Raw genomic sequence first — 15,045 nt, 5'->3', positions numbered from 1 at the left:
TGTACATTAGCTTAAACAACTTGAATTCTAAAACACTAATGAAAAACATGGTATATGTAATTGGCTAATTAAAGTAATTTAATTAGTGAGTGTTTTAATGTTGTATCTACTACACTAATTTCCTCTCAAGGACACGTAAATACCTTTTTCTATGTTTCTTTGAACATGGAAGGCAACACATGACAAGTACAAAATCATTCAGAGTGTGAACATCACACGTGAAGCCTTTTTGTATATTTTGTAGGAATAGGAAGGCTTCTTGCTTCCTAGTGCCAAATGTAGTAGGTTTACTGGCTGATGGACATGCATATAAAAGTTTTCAGTTTTTATTTGTGGAGTCTGGGAGCATTGACAACTGCAGGGTGAAGAGTCCATCACTGGGAGCTTGCATGAAGCTGCTGGACTCAGGGAAAGCCTGACTAAGGGTATTTCTAGATGTCAAGAGACAAGACTTCTGTAAGGAAAGAAAGGATCAGAGAATTGTAGAGCATCTTAGCTTGGAAGGGACCCACAAGGAAGTTTTATGGAAGAGAACATTCCTTCAGCTGCAGCATTGGGCTAACATTTCTGTGTTGCTGTAAATCCAGAACTGTGAGTCTGAGGCTTGTTTTTAATCACATAGCACTGGTCATTTTGTGATAAACAAATGGTATGGGTTCAGCCATTCAAACTCCCAATGTCTCATTGGTTTAGAATTAGATGCTACTTCTGTAGTATTTTTTTTTTCCTTTCAGTGAAACTTACTTTCATCTCCAGTTTCAAATTCAAACTTCTGGCTATAGCCGCTGTATCCTGCTGCCGTCCTGACTCTGATATGAAATATGTACTTGGTGGCTGGCTTGAGACCTGTGATGATAACACTTGGAGCCTTGGACCTTGTGGAGGAATAGCTGAGCTGCTCATGCTCCTGAGGGACAAAAGAGGGAAGAAATGATATCAAGTTGAGTTGAACAATGTTTGCAAAAATTATATAACAGAACTGAAGCTCCATATTCTTCTCATGAATGCAAAATGTGTTTCTAAAAGGAGGTGCAGGTATGGATTTCTGTACTTTGGTTCTGTGCTATAGTCAGAATGTATGATATGGCCTTGACTTTTAGATTTCAGGTTTTTTTGTCTCTACCCCTGCATACAGACATGTTTTGGGTTAGCAACCAACCCAACCATAGTCAAACCAACATGAATTTCTACAAGACTACATTCACAGAAGAATGGCAACTAGAATGGAAGCTCATTATTTTTGCACAATGGACAAACTAGGAGGTCAGGAAACACTACCAAGCTGCAAAATAAAGATGTGGGAGCATTCAAATACCCGCTACTCACTTCTACCCGCAGGTAGTGCCAAAATGCCGGCGCTATCCGTGGGTAGACCTGTGGGTAAAAGAAAATAGGAATTAACTTTTTCTTTAAAGCCTGTCAACTTTGAGCATGGTTCAACTGCTTCGCTGCTGCTCAGCTCAATGTCTCGTTCCAGGTAGCTGTAATGTAGTCACACATGAAATTCACTTTGAAACTCTCTAAGGAGAAATACTCTGTGCACAAGTCCCCTGTTAATCTCTTGGCAGTCGATCCCAGGCAGCTGCTGAGAATTCCTGAGTCTCACAGAGATCCCTGAGAATTATGGGCTCTGGGAATTACCACTGCAGACCAGCTGCTCCAGTGTGGAGACCAGAAACATCAATTTCTGTGCTTTAACTGAGTGCTGCTTTGCTAGACAGGTCTTGGATGATGCTTTTACATGAGAGGATGACTTGGAAGAAGAACATTTATTCCCTGTCATTAGTTACTTGATAAACCATTGATCTGTAATATTTTATGTGCTGCTTTAAGGCTGGGTTTGCTCCCTTGGAGCAGGATTAGTCCCGAGACTGAGCAGGAATGTCCTTGGCATGGGCTTAGCAGTCCAACTGTGACACCCACAGGGCACCATTCAGGTTGATTACACCATGCAGTGATTTTAGAGCAGGTAAGTTACTCAGAGGGTGCTCCCAGCCTGTTCAGAAAGAAATCTAGTTCATAGAAGAGCTATAACCAGGAGAGGATTAGGTTTCAGTCAGATTCTGTTGGACTTTTAATCTCTTCTCAGCAGTATGCATGCACTTTTTACATAAAACAAGCAGTATTTATCAAACACTGTGAGTTAACTTCAGCCATGCGTAACAAATCACATTAGCACAGGGCAGCACATTAGCAGGTGGATCACTGCTCCCCCAGAACACAGGGAGAGGGCTGAGAAAACCAGATTAAAAAACAAACACACAGAAGAAACCCCATGGTTCTGTTAAGGGAAGGAGCAAGAGGAAGGTAACAATGATCAATATTAAAAATAACTGCATTTAACTTGCACTTCAAGCAGTGGAAATAATTTGAGAAAATACAGTAGGAGGAATTATTGATTTTTTTCTACAATCTGTTACCAAAATTTGAAGCTTTGAGGAGAATGTATTTGAATTGAAAAAGTAGGATAAATGTACATGTAATCTTATGGATAGAGACTATAATTAATACACCATCTAATTACTTCTTTAAATATAAGACTTCTCCCAATTACTTGAAATGTTGTAACTTCACTTTGAACAGATATAGTGGATTTTAGACATGCTTTAATGCATTTCAGAAACAGCCTATTTTTTTTCTGACAGAAAGCCTACTTGTTTGAGTGACAGGTGCTTTTTTTTTTTTTTTCTGATTAGGCTTACATGACTTCCTGTGAAGAAAAGACCTTAGAAATCTTCACTGCAGATTATGTAAACAGCAAAGGTTTGTTTTATACAGGTATTAGCATGATTCTGCAGTGACTTTATACTTTGGAATGCTCTGGAAACTTTTATTTAGACTCTGTAAGCCAAGGAAGAGACCAGCCCCTAAGGGATTTCACTGTACACACTGTAATAGTTGCAGGCTGTTTCTTTTCCCTAGACTACCTTACTGCTTGAAATCAGGTCCTAGCATTTAACAGTGTACTGCTTCTTCTGACCTGCTGGAGAGATTGCACAGGAAACCGATGGAATTGTAAAAAGCAGTGGGGTCTTTAAGAGGAGGATGGAAATGGATTAAAAAAAAAAATCAGTGGAGATTCCCCAAGGTCCATTGACAGATGCACTCCCTGAAGCCTGCAGAAAAAAGCCAGCAGCAGGAAAAAGTGGGAATAACTTCTGGAAAAGAAGCTAAGAGAGATTGTTTCTTTTCCAAATTGTTTCTTTTGCAGTTTCCAAAATGACTTTTGGAAAAGAAACAATCAACTATATATTATTACAGGCTAAGTGCTGCTTGTGTAAAAAATACATTTGGGATACACTGCCTCCATAGCCAGGGGTGTGGACAGGCAGGCAGCAAATATAATCCATTGTTAGTTGTTGGTCAAAGACAATGAGTGTGACAAGGGCTGTGATGGGGACAATTAATCAACTAAATGGCTCCTGAGGGGCAGCCATCACTGCCTGTCCCTTCTGGAAGGTATTCTGGCTACCTCCAGGGGTTGTCTGGCTTCTTGCTTCCTCACCACCTGCCTGGGGTTGCCTGCAGGAAGCCCTGAAGTGTCCCTTCCTCACGCCCTCCCCTGTCCTTTCTTTCTGCAGCCTCTCATGCCATCCATCCCACAGACTGAAAAATGATGTCTGGGAGTGCCCAACCTTAAAAGTAATAGTGCTGTCATATGGGGAAGGGGACAAGATTTGTTACTGCATGTGAAATGGTGGAAAAGGGAACCTGTCACCTTGGTTTGAGAACAAGCTCCAGGAGCTTGAGGAAAAATTTGCTCAAACTCAAGACAAAATGATTCATAGCTGGAAACTTCCCAGGGCTGGAATGTTTTGCACAAAGAATCCAGGCTTCTAGGACTGGATTCCTACAGAGAACTTTCCAAAGAGTGGATGCTTTGCCATTGCCCCATTCTCTTGACAACTGCTCTGCAGCCTAGGTGGAAAGCCAGAGCTTTCTACAGAAATGCATGGAGGTGGCTCTCAAGGCTGGCCCCTCCTTCTGCCATGATCTTTCCCAGGAAGGCTGAAGATGGACTCAGAACAAAAAAAAAAATACAATTCTAGTCTGCACAGAAGTATGGGATGCTTTGTATTAGTCTTGCTATAGACCATATGCACTCACTTCTGCAGGGATTCGGTGTTCAAAAAGTCAATTTTAAACAGAAGGACCTAACTGTACTTCTTGGATGTTAGTGCATGCTTTTCCCAGATCCTGCTCTCATGTTGTGGCAAAATGCAGATATATACCGACTCACTTCTCATGCACCCTATTTTCCATCAAAAGGAAGCATGATTTTGTGTGCTAGAAGGATCTATCTCTTGTGATAGATTTCTGACCTAGACAGTGACAGGGCCAGAATCAATGGGAAAGGCCACTACATTTATTCTGCACTTGATAACTACAGACTGCAAAATCTGCAAAAGAAAACAGAAGTTTAACTGATATGGCTGTGCCTCCTCCTATGGCACAGGAGAAGTAAGATAATACACAGTTGGCCACTGTGCATGGTTCAGTGCTCACAAATAGAGAAGGGACACAACAAATGCTCTGACGCTTTACATCAGTATCAGAGCAGCATTTGTGATCTTAAGAGGGCAAAGGACTCACAAGAAGCACCTCTGAGAACACAGAGGCTGAGGGGTTAAACATGAGTTAAAGGAGTCTATCTAATATAATATACTCATATGAGACACAATCTGATATGAGGAAATTCATAAGACCTTTTCCCTAGCCTACTGCAAATTTATCTTGGTGAAAATCTGTAATTAAAACATAAATATAACCCAAATGCAAGCTATGCCAATGTTATTACACAGTGTAATACTAACTCTATGACTACCTATCCAAGTTAAACAGAATTATATTATGAATTTTCAAAATGCTATCTCTGTTTCTAAGGAAATTGTATTTTTCTTATTATTTGTGTGATTCTTCTTGTAAATGGAGTCTGTTCTGATTATGAGGGACAGTGTTCACAAATCTATGACAGTTTACTCTGTGCATGAACAGGAAAACCTTTCAGAATCAAATTCTTTCCTGCAGCCACCTCTACCTATCTGGAGCTGTATCTATTCTAATTTTATACTTGGCTTTATAGATAAGGCATTTTTTTCATCTCTAAAGAGACAGACTGGCTGAGTGGAAGGCACAATGGTGCTAATGGTCTAAGGCTGGACAAACTCATTTCATGGAGAAGCACCATCAGAGGATAAATGTTAATGAAATGCTTTCTGCAGAGCAGCAGAGTAGCAGTCAATATCCAAATGTTCTATTATTGTGAGGATTAGCACCATTTTCTCATATACTTAAAAGAAAGGGGATTTCCCCCAAAACATTAACAATTTAAAATAAATAGATAACTATAATAAATAGACAAACTATCACATGCCACACCTGTGTGAAAAAGTTGCTCTCTAATTTTATCCCCACCTTAGTACAGAGGAAAAGAGCACAGAAATGAAGACTTTGTGGACACATATAAGAAAAATATTGATAAATTCTAACCAAAATGTGATGACCTTTAATCACTTCAGACTCCTATGGTGATCAAAGATTGCACATACTGATGTTGTAGGTGAGAAAAAGATTATTTATTATTTATCTCAAAATCTTTAGTGCAAAAAAAAAAATCAATAGAAATTAAAGCTGAAATGCTGAATTTTTCTTGTAGTGCTGAAATAACCTTTAAAAGATTAACTTTACCAGTAAAGCACTGATAAAATCCTGGCACTTTCAGGCACACAAGATCTCTCACCATTAATATTTGAGTAGCCACTCAAAGAGACATGGCTCTAATAAAAACAGTATCAGTATTTAGTTTAGCAATTTAAAAAGATAACCAAATATAATTTGCTATGGTTTAGAATATATAATGGGAGCTATATACTCTTAGTCTAGCTTATTTTATGAATGACAGTGGAGGTATTCAGCTCATTGAGTTTCACAAGCAACAAAAATCTTCTTAAACAGACCCCAGGGAAAGGGATTTGCACCTTCTGCCAGCTAAAAGAGACTTATTGTACCCACAACTTTCAAGTGTGTGTGTGCAGAAAGCATCCAGGGAGAGTAAGTGAATTTACTATCAGCTGTTTGCAAACACATTTTCTAGTCTATATCTATTGTCCCGCAACATGAAAATTCTGTATTAAGCCACAAAATCCCACTTGGCCTTTTCAGAGCACTGTCATTTAACTGAAAGAAGAACTAATAGAGATTGAATCTATATACCACAGGGACCAGGTCTTTATCCTGTACACTGAGGCACAATGTCAAAGCTGAGTAAGTACCACATTAAAGTAAAGAAGATTTGGAGTTTCATGATTCAGGTGCTATAAATGTTTAAATAAAAGCACCAATAATAAAAAAGAATTTTTTATGAGACCATTTGGTCACATCTTTCCACTTTCCTGGATACATCAGTCTGAGGAACACACACAATGTGACCTACAGAGGAAGCATCATTATTTTAAAGGAATGACCATGATTCTGGAAGACAGCAATGTTTACTGATCACAGCTCTAGTCCACTGTGCATGGAAATCTCCAAATTCTTCCTTGCTTTCCCCATGGGATCAGCTATGCTGGCACTCCAGAATCACCTGAACTTTATTGCTGTACTACCCATTAGGATAACACAGTAGTTAATTATTAGGCATAGTCATTAATTGATTAATCAGTTCAAATAGACTCTATTAAAGACAAATAACACCAAATTGTGGAGTTTGTACTTACTCTCTGTGATGAATAAAACCAGAATCCCCATAGTTCCAATTTATAGAAAATGCCTCTGATTTATAGTGCCTATATTCCTCTCACAACTAATTTTCCCCCAATGATTCTCAAAAAGCATTTTCTTTCTTTACAATAAAATATGTTCATAATGCAATTTCTGAATGCCTGTCGCCTCTAGTCATAGCACCTTTGTCACCTTACACAGATTGTTGTAGATAAGGACTAATTACACTGAAAGCAATAAAATTAACTGCACCCGTGGAACTTGGTGTCTGCCTTTGGAAATGTTTCTTTATATTTACTAATTTTGTGTGTGATTTTCTCCTAGAAAACTATTTTGACCTACAGAACATCAATTAAGAGGAATGCTGGCAGAAGATTTTAGAAAATACTTAAACGTTCAAAAATGGGCTTTTAACATTAATTACTGATTACAATCTGATCAACAGGATTAGGTAAATTTCTGGTAGAAAAAATTACAATAAGAGAACTAGAAATAAACAATACCATTAAGATTATTTAAAAAACACCCTTCCTAAAAACCCCCGTACCTCTGGTTTTCAGCTGAACCACAAACTTGAAGTAAATTTAGAAAAGTGATTGCAAAGATCTGAGGACCAATCTAAACTAAGTTTAAAAGTGTGGCAGCAAAAAATCAGGGCCAGATAGAAAATTGCCAATGGCTCTAGTGTTTGCTTCAGAGGAGAAATCTGCAGCACTTAAAGGCATCAGCCCCTTCAGGCTGTAACCCTGTCCCTTCCCTCCTTGGCCTCCCTCCTGATTAATCTGAGATGCAACAGTCTGGGGAGCTGAAACACTCAAGTGTCCTTTACCTGTCTGGCCATTCAATATTTTATATTTTGATTGCCTGTCAGTCAGCTCATCACTTTTTCCATGTATAAAAGGGAAGCTGTCAACATGAAAAGGGGAAGAACAGATAACCAATCATAAAGAAAATACAGAAAGGTCAAACCCCAGACAAAATGCATTTTAATTGGATTATATACTTGGAAAGGCAGAAATGAGTTGATGTGAGGTGAACCATGAAAAGCAGAAAATTAAATGAGGAGAGAGATGAGGACAGGGAGGCTTTAAAACAATGTTAGAATTCTCTCCAGCACAGGGAGGTGAGGGCTGGGCAGAGCAAAATCTGTGTGGTTCACATGCTGGGCCAAGTGGGACTGCCAGGTGTGCAGGCAGCAGACAGGAGAGAGCAGATTGTCCCAGCAAGGAGATGAGAATGAAATAAAACCAGGCCTTAAGTTAGGGATGGAAGAGGTGCAAGCCAAATATAACAAAGGCAGCTGGAGAACATGGCCTGGGTTGTCAGATGAGCACAGATATTAAATCCCATCTTTCTGGCAGTAATAAGCTTCTCTGATAATGGTTGTTTGTTAATTTAAAATATTTACCAGTGAAAACCTCTGCACCAGGACCTCCAGAAGTCTCTCTAACTTCTGCATATAAAAGTGCCAGCTTCTCCAGCTGCCTTGAAGATTTTTCTTATCTTTTCACTCATTTTAAGTTTCTTTTCCAGTTGGAAAGAAGCAGAAAGCTACTGCAAGCACAAACTAAATTTCTAAATAAAACATTCAACTCAAGTAGTACTCAAAATTCACCTTAGGACAGTAAAGCACAGCTTCTCCTGGGATGTCCATTGCTAAGGTTTCCTTCATAATGATGTAATAAACCTGCTGACAAATACAGTGCAACAGGAAACAGAAGCAATCCTGGAAATTTGAAGATTGGAAGGCTTCTGTCACTTTCTTTGCTGTGAAACAAGCCCAGAGAAGCATGGATATACAGTGGGCTGATTCCCAAGTCATTCCTTTGGTGTATGAGGTTCATGGTTCACAATTCTGAACGAGGTCCAGGTGCCACTGGAGGTTCCTCCCCCCCATTCTCACCCTCAACACTCCCCCAGAGCCCAGCAATCTGCAGAGCTGTGGCTTTCTGAATTAACTAAATTTGCTTCATTGTGTCTTACAGCTTATGGACTTTTCTTCCAGGAATTTCATTAATTATTCCTTCAACCAATTTTGCTTGTGGCCTCCAAAACATCCCTAGGCAACAAGTTTAATTACAAACTGTGTTTAAAAAATACTGGGGGGATTTAAAAAAAAAATTCCTTTCTGACTAATTTTTTTAATATACTTTAGTTTCTTATCTATAAGAAATAGTGAATAACAATCAATATCAGTAATATGCTCAGCCAATTTCAAAATATCTGTGTGTATCATAGAAACAGAACTAGTTACAGATGGGAAGTAGGTCACTGAATAATGAAATATTCAAATTGAAAATGCAATACCCTGGAAGAAAGATAACAAAAAGGAACAACTCATTGATGTGAAAAAAGTCAGAGTCCAAACACCTGAAGGTCTCCAAGGTGCTGAGCCATGGGGCAGGAATCTTCTCACACCCAGCATTACCAGCATGGCTAACACACAGCTGTGCACACAGAGCTGCTGTGTCCCTTCATGGCACAACCCAAAATTGTGGGGATCCTATTTCCTTCAGTGAAGACAACTTAAATGCAGAGAAGCATCCTACAAGGGAATGGAATTTCAATACAAGAGCAAACATCCAATTTTTCAGAAGGCTTCTACAGGGAGGTGACTTGCTGCAGTGCAGAGCAGACAGCACTCTAACAACCTCCCAGCAAAAAACACTACAAAATAAACAAAAAATCCCCTAAAAACCCCAAACAACCCTTCCCCCTCCCCCCCCAAAAAATCCCAACAGCCCAAAACATATGTTCAAAGCTGTGAAAATCAAATGATTCTACCAATCTAAAAATACAGTACAGCACTGAGTCAGCTGCACAGAACTCAGCTCTAATAGTGCTGCTGACAAATTACCTTAATTCACTTCATTTCAGAATCCCTACAATATTCTCAGGCAGATAGGGCCAGGATTTGGATTAGGGTTTCCTTTCAGTGCTGAATATTTTGTCAGGTTTGTAACACCTTGCTGGGAAATTTCAGCTCCTGTGGGATGCTTGCAGCTCTACAAACACCCTCATAAAAATCACATTCTGTACTAAAACCACATTCTGTACTGAAAATCTCTTGTGGAATCATGCCTTTAAAACTCCTTTTTGAGATGTGTTGCAGCCTTTTAGGATGTTAGGACATGTAGACTCCCTGAGCTTATTTTAAGATTGGTTTCAGCTTAGTTTGAATCTTCTACATAAATAAATTTTAATATTAGAAGAGCAGACTAATGCAGGATTTTCTCTTTTCATTTACTACTGAATGTTTCCTGCCTGGAAAATCCAGAAAAGATCCTTATTGATATACAACAGCTTGAAAACAAATTCAGTGGTATTAATAAAGTTATCATTTTTATTTAAGTAAGCAAAGTATCTACTTTTATAGACTGAATTGATTCAGATTGCTATTCAGATTTTCTATTCTGGAAAAAAATGACTGAAGTCATTAAGATTAATTTCAGACCATATGAATGTTAAATGATAACAAGTCTTTCATATGCTAACTATGAATATGTGTCTTTGGGACAAATATTTCCCTTTTCAAAGAAAATTGGGATTTATGAGCACAGAATGATGTTGACAATGTTAAGACAGATTTCAACCATCCAACAAAAATCAATTTTGGAGGAAGAATTTTGGCCTTAAAACACAAAGTCTGACACTAACTAATGTTTGGCTTTAATCACTGCAATACAAATAATAAATCAGAGGCAAGAGGGAACCTGCTGATCTCTAGATAGAGATTGTGTATTGCTGTTCACTATGCAAGCCTCTTCTGATATAAACATACACTAGCTACTGAAGTCACTGAAATATCACACTTTTTGGTGTATTAGTGAGCACATGCAAAAATCTTTTTGTGTCTCAATGCAGGCAAACAGCAAAGATCTTCCTTGTGATGCTAACTCAGAAGGGAATTCACCTGAATTCACCTCTGGTGCCATGACTGTAGTGCAATGCATCAACACTAAACACAGCATATTCCTCAAGTTTATGTTTTCTTCAAACACCTCGGTGAGTTAATGGGGTGTAAAGCAAAACCAGCAATCTTTTTTCCAATTAATTGAACATGAATTTCAAGGGCAAAGTAAACAAACCAGCAAGTAAATCAAAAAGCTGATTTTGCACTTTCAAAACTGACACAGCAAGTTTTTGCTCATTTTTTTTTTGGGAAGTGCCCATTTCTGATGTAGCTAACTTGAGCAGAAATATCATTTCTGGTGGTGGTAAAAATAACAACATGAAAAACATCTGAAAAAATGTTAACAAAATTCACAGATGGATGTCAATACCTTTTTAAAAAGAGCTGCTCCAGCCACTAAAGACTTTTGTTAATATAATATGAATACTTGTATGTGCATGAAAACCAGGTAGTTTGTACAAGGTCATTGCAAATACAAGATGCATCAACCTGGTGAAGTTCCTACAGCAACATAAATGTGTTTATGAGCAGCAGGTGAATTCCTGCAAAAGACTCTGAAGCCATTAACAGCTCGGTAAGGAGTACATGATAATAGGTTGTTAACTCAGCCATCCCAACAAGCACATCAAGAAAGGGCACTTTGAAACTATTAATGCAAATACATTAAACAACTCAGAAGAAAAGGAGAGAATTGTAAGATTTTGCTTGTTTCAATCAATCAAATAAATATTTGTGGGTTTATTCGGGGACAACAGCAAAACTACATGGGAGTTACTGAATGAGGTGCAATTTTTGTGAATTCAAGTTGGCTGATGAAATTATTAATTTAAATTAAAAGCTCCTCTAATGTTCATTTTGATTCCAAAAACCACATCCCCACACCAAACCCACAGCTTTTGTTTAATACATAGTAAAGTGATTACACTGATATTAAACAGGAAAGCAGTGGTTTGGTGCATTAAAATGGGGGGGCTCTCCCTAAAGGGGCTTCCTCTTTCCCTTTGGATATTTCTCCCTTCTCCCAGAATGACTGCTTTGGGGACACTGCTACTTAATATACTAAAATTACACAGTCAGTGGCTTCATTTAATGTGAAAAAGAGACCATTCAAAGAGGAAAACTAATATCCTGTCCTTTTCTGTGCTTAAAGAACAACTGAAATGCAGTCTTAGGAAAAAAAGAGAGAGGAAAAAAAATGAACTTTTTTTGGTTTTACTCTCACACCTTTGTACCTCTGCAGGTATCTCTTAAATGCATTGAATATTGCAGGAAGAAACTGTAAATGAAACAATATGTGAACACTCCTTCACTTAGACAAAGATATAAACTCATGTCTCAAGGTATGTATCTTGATTTAATCTGTGAAACCACCTCTATAGCTGCAAATCAACAATTTATGAACAGTAAGTCATCCGTGTATTGCAAATATCACTGTGCTAGCTTCACTTTTTAAGAGTTTGGGCTCAGAGACAATTTTTTTAAAAAAATTGTAGCTACTTTGTATTTCAAGAGGGTCTAAAGGAAATATTCTGACTGGTTTTAGATATCTGGAGATGTAGACATTGTATTTAATTTATAAATAAGGAAATCCCTTTCATTCAGATGACCATCTTTTGGCAGGTATGCTTGTTATATTTAGGTCATTGTTCACAAAACTTGCCTTTTTTTTTTTTTTTGGTAAAAATCTGTGAAACTTTCAAACCCAAAGTTTGACTCCTGAATTTGTGTTAAGGTATCTGAGGGAACTCCAACTCTATTATCATAGGCAACTAAAACTTACTGCACCTAAACTCAAAGGTGAACACACTGCAGGCAGTCGATAATAACAGAAACAACAAAAATAAAATGCTTTGGGAGTACGTTCTCTATTTCCTTCATCCAGGATTAAACATGTTCAACTCCTTACCACTTCCTTTTGTGCAACTGATACATTATCTCTGATGAGCAAACATTTCTTTTTTACAGTATGTTCATCAAAATCATCTAAATGTTGCCTTAGCTGAAACTTTCTGCTCTATAAAACAGCTGCTTCTGATTTTTGACCCCACCAAAACACATACTTAGGATTAACACTGATTCCTGACCTGGTTGTTGTTGTTATTATTATTATTATTATTATTATTATTATTATTATTATTATTATTATTATTATTATATTATTATTATTATTATTATTATTATTACTGCTGTGTCAGTGCACAATTCTGAAAACTATTTTTCCTGAGGTTCAAAGGAGGATAGAAAAAAAACATTTAATAATTCCTTTTATTAGCAACCAGTCTTTGTCATCAATGGATTTAGCTTTTCTTTATTTGAGGTATGGAACTAATTGTGTTTGCTGTCTTGTAATAGTTTGCATACCTCCTATGCCTATTCCTATGCCCTTGAAAGCATTTGAAAACCACTTATACAAAACCATTAATACACTTTTTCTGAATTTGTGCAGCTCTTCAAGCAGTTACTGGAATAAGCACTGTACATGTAATTTTCCTTGGAGAAAATGGTATTGGCTGCAGGCAAGAACACAAGATCAGCAGAGACTTAAGTATGGGGTTTTTTTAATATCAAATCCACCAGGCTTGCTTAAACAGCATTATACTTCTCACTGAGAGTTTCTGGTTCAGCAGGAACAACAGCAATGCCTCTAAAGGCTACTTTATTATTAAATACAAAAGTTCAGAAGCTGTTTCTAAATAATTGACAACAATGATTAGTAGACAAGCCAAACCAGGCATCTAATAGAGGTCTAGCTTAGAACTTCTTTGATAAACCCTTTGCTGCATATAATTGAGATTTAGATGCCAGATTTCTTTTTCTCCTAATAGTAATTATATTGGTGTCATTAATAATGGCTGCTGCAAGGTCTTTAGGTTCTTTCCTGCAAGACAAAAATTTTATCTGGTCAGAGAGTCTGGTAATTAGTCACTCTCATTTTCATCAGTTCTGAGACCTATTTTTTTTCTTTTTCTCTTTTTAGAATCTGAGGCTTTTTCATTTTTTCCCTTGGGAAACTGGGTTAATAACAGCAGAACAGAAAAACTGAGGAGCTTGTTTAACACCACTTACTATGCTAAAATAAGCTAGGAGATTTCATTTTAATGATTATATCCCAAAGCACATTTGTAGTGATTATTTTTTAAAAACATTTGGCAGACATGGTTCGTTTCCCAGGAGCTGCAAAGGGCTGAGAATGCCTGAGGTGCTGCTCAGAGCCCTGGTGCCTCCCTGTGACATGCTATGAACAAACACTAAGAGCTGCCTAAAACTACTGAGCAAAAGCTCTTGTACATCTCAAACACTCAGCACTCTTGTTTTGATGAGAATTGTTGAAAATGTAATGAAAATGTATTATTGCATGAGTCCTACGTTTCTTGGTTCCAGTCATATCAGAAAGATTTTACTTGCAGGCAGCAGATTGCTACTTATGTCTGAAATGATTTGAATAATTTGAAAAATATTACAGAAGAAAACTGTTTATTAAAAAAAATATTATTAGCATGAAGTTAAAAATTCCTCAGTTGATCCTTTGAAGCAAACAGCTTTTTATACTGTGTATACTCAATAAATGGCCAGATACCTGAAGTGCTCAGCTCCTTATCCCTACTGCTGTCAGCCTGTACCTGCTCCCCAATCCTATCACTGATGTTGACTTTAAAATTTAGCAACAGGGATAGCAACAACAAAGGAACATGCCCAGAAGAAGGAACCAGCACATGCCAAGAACCCAGCCACACCAGTAGCAAACAAACACTTCTGGCCATGGAGAATGTCACCCAGCCCCCAGGCTCCCTTCAGCCTCAGCTCACTGGGAGCTGCTGCATACATGGTTCTTCAGGATATAGAAATCTACCAGAAAAGAAAAATCTGAACCAAAAAAGTAACAGCTGGTGCTTGAAGGAAATAGGGGAGTTGTAACAGCTGTGTCTGAATGAGGGGTTTGGTTGTTCAAGCTGTAGGGAGGTTGAAGGTCAATGAACTTCACACATGCCATGCAGACCTCACAGAAAGGTAAAGAAATTCACAAGAGAAATGACTGATTTTACTGCACATTTCAAAATTCCACCCAGGACTGAATGTGATCCACATGAAGTGGCTTCTTATGAGAAATGTTCTTATTTTATCTACTGAGAACACATGTAGCTCCTGTTCACTGAGGCTGATTCCAGCCCACACTCAAGCAGGGTCAGGTTAATTAATGTGAGAAGATCAAAATGCAATATCTCCTTAGCTGGAGAAAACACAGAGGAGCATCTGGTGTCCTCTAATCTGGGATGAGTCTCATGGTGTTTATAATTTTCCATATTAATTCTTATAAAAATAATTCTGTCATTCAAAACATTATGCACTGAGAGTCTTAAAATTTCTCATTATTCCTATAATGTAATTTACCTAAAAGTCTGTCACTCAAATTC

General features: G+C 37.8%; 1 protein-coding gene across 3 annotated transcripts in view; it reads right to left on the bottom strand.

The window, feature by feature from the left end:
* The window catches only part of EPHA6 (EPH receptor A6), a 359,369-nt gene that overhangs the window by 94,985 nt on the left and 249,339 nt on the right, over nucleotides 1-15,045 (bottom strand). For 2 of the 3 annotated variants that reach the window (XM_050972812.1, XM_050972823.1), the window contains 2 exons: nucleotides 1,327-1,374; nucleotides 745-907 (listed from right to left, as the gene is read on the bottom strand). In XM_050972812.1, the coding sequence (XP_050828769.1) occupies nucleotides 745-907; nucleotides 1,327-1,374 (211 nt within the window). The remainder of the gene's footprint in view (nucleotides 1-744; nucleotides 908-1,326; nucleotides 1,375-15,045) is intronic. The other variant, XM_030234872.2, reaches the window with a different exon arrangement.

Source organism: Serinus canaria, chromosome 1 (genome assembly GCF_022539315.1).
Source record: "Serinus canaria isolate serCan28SL12 chromosome 1, serCan2020, whole genome shotgun sequence".
Classification (NCBI taxonomy): domain Eukaryota; kingdom Metazoa; phylum Chordata; class Aves; order Passeriformes; family Fringillidae; genus Serinus; species Serinus canaria.
This window is presented reverse-complemented; position numbering and strand designations above follow the sequence as displayed.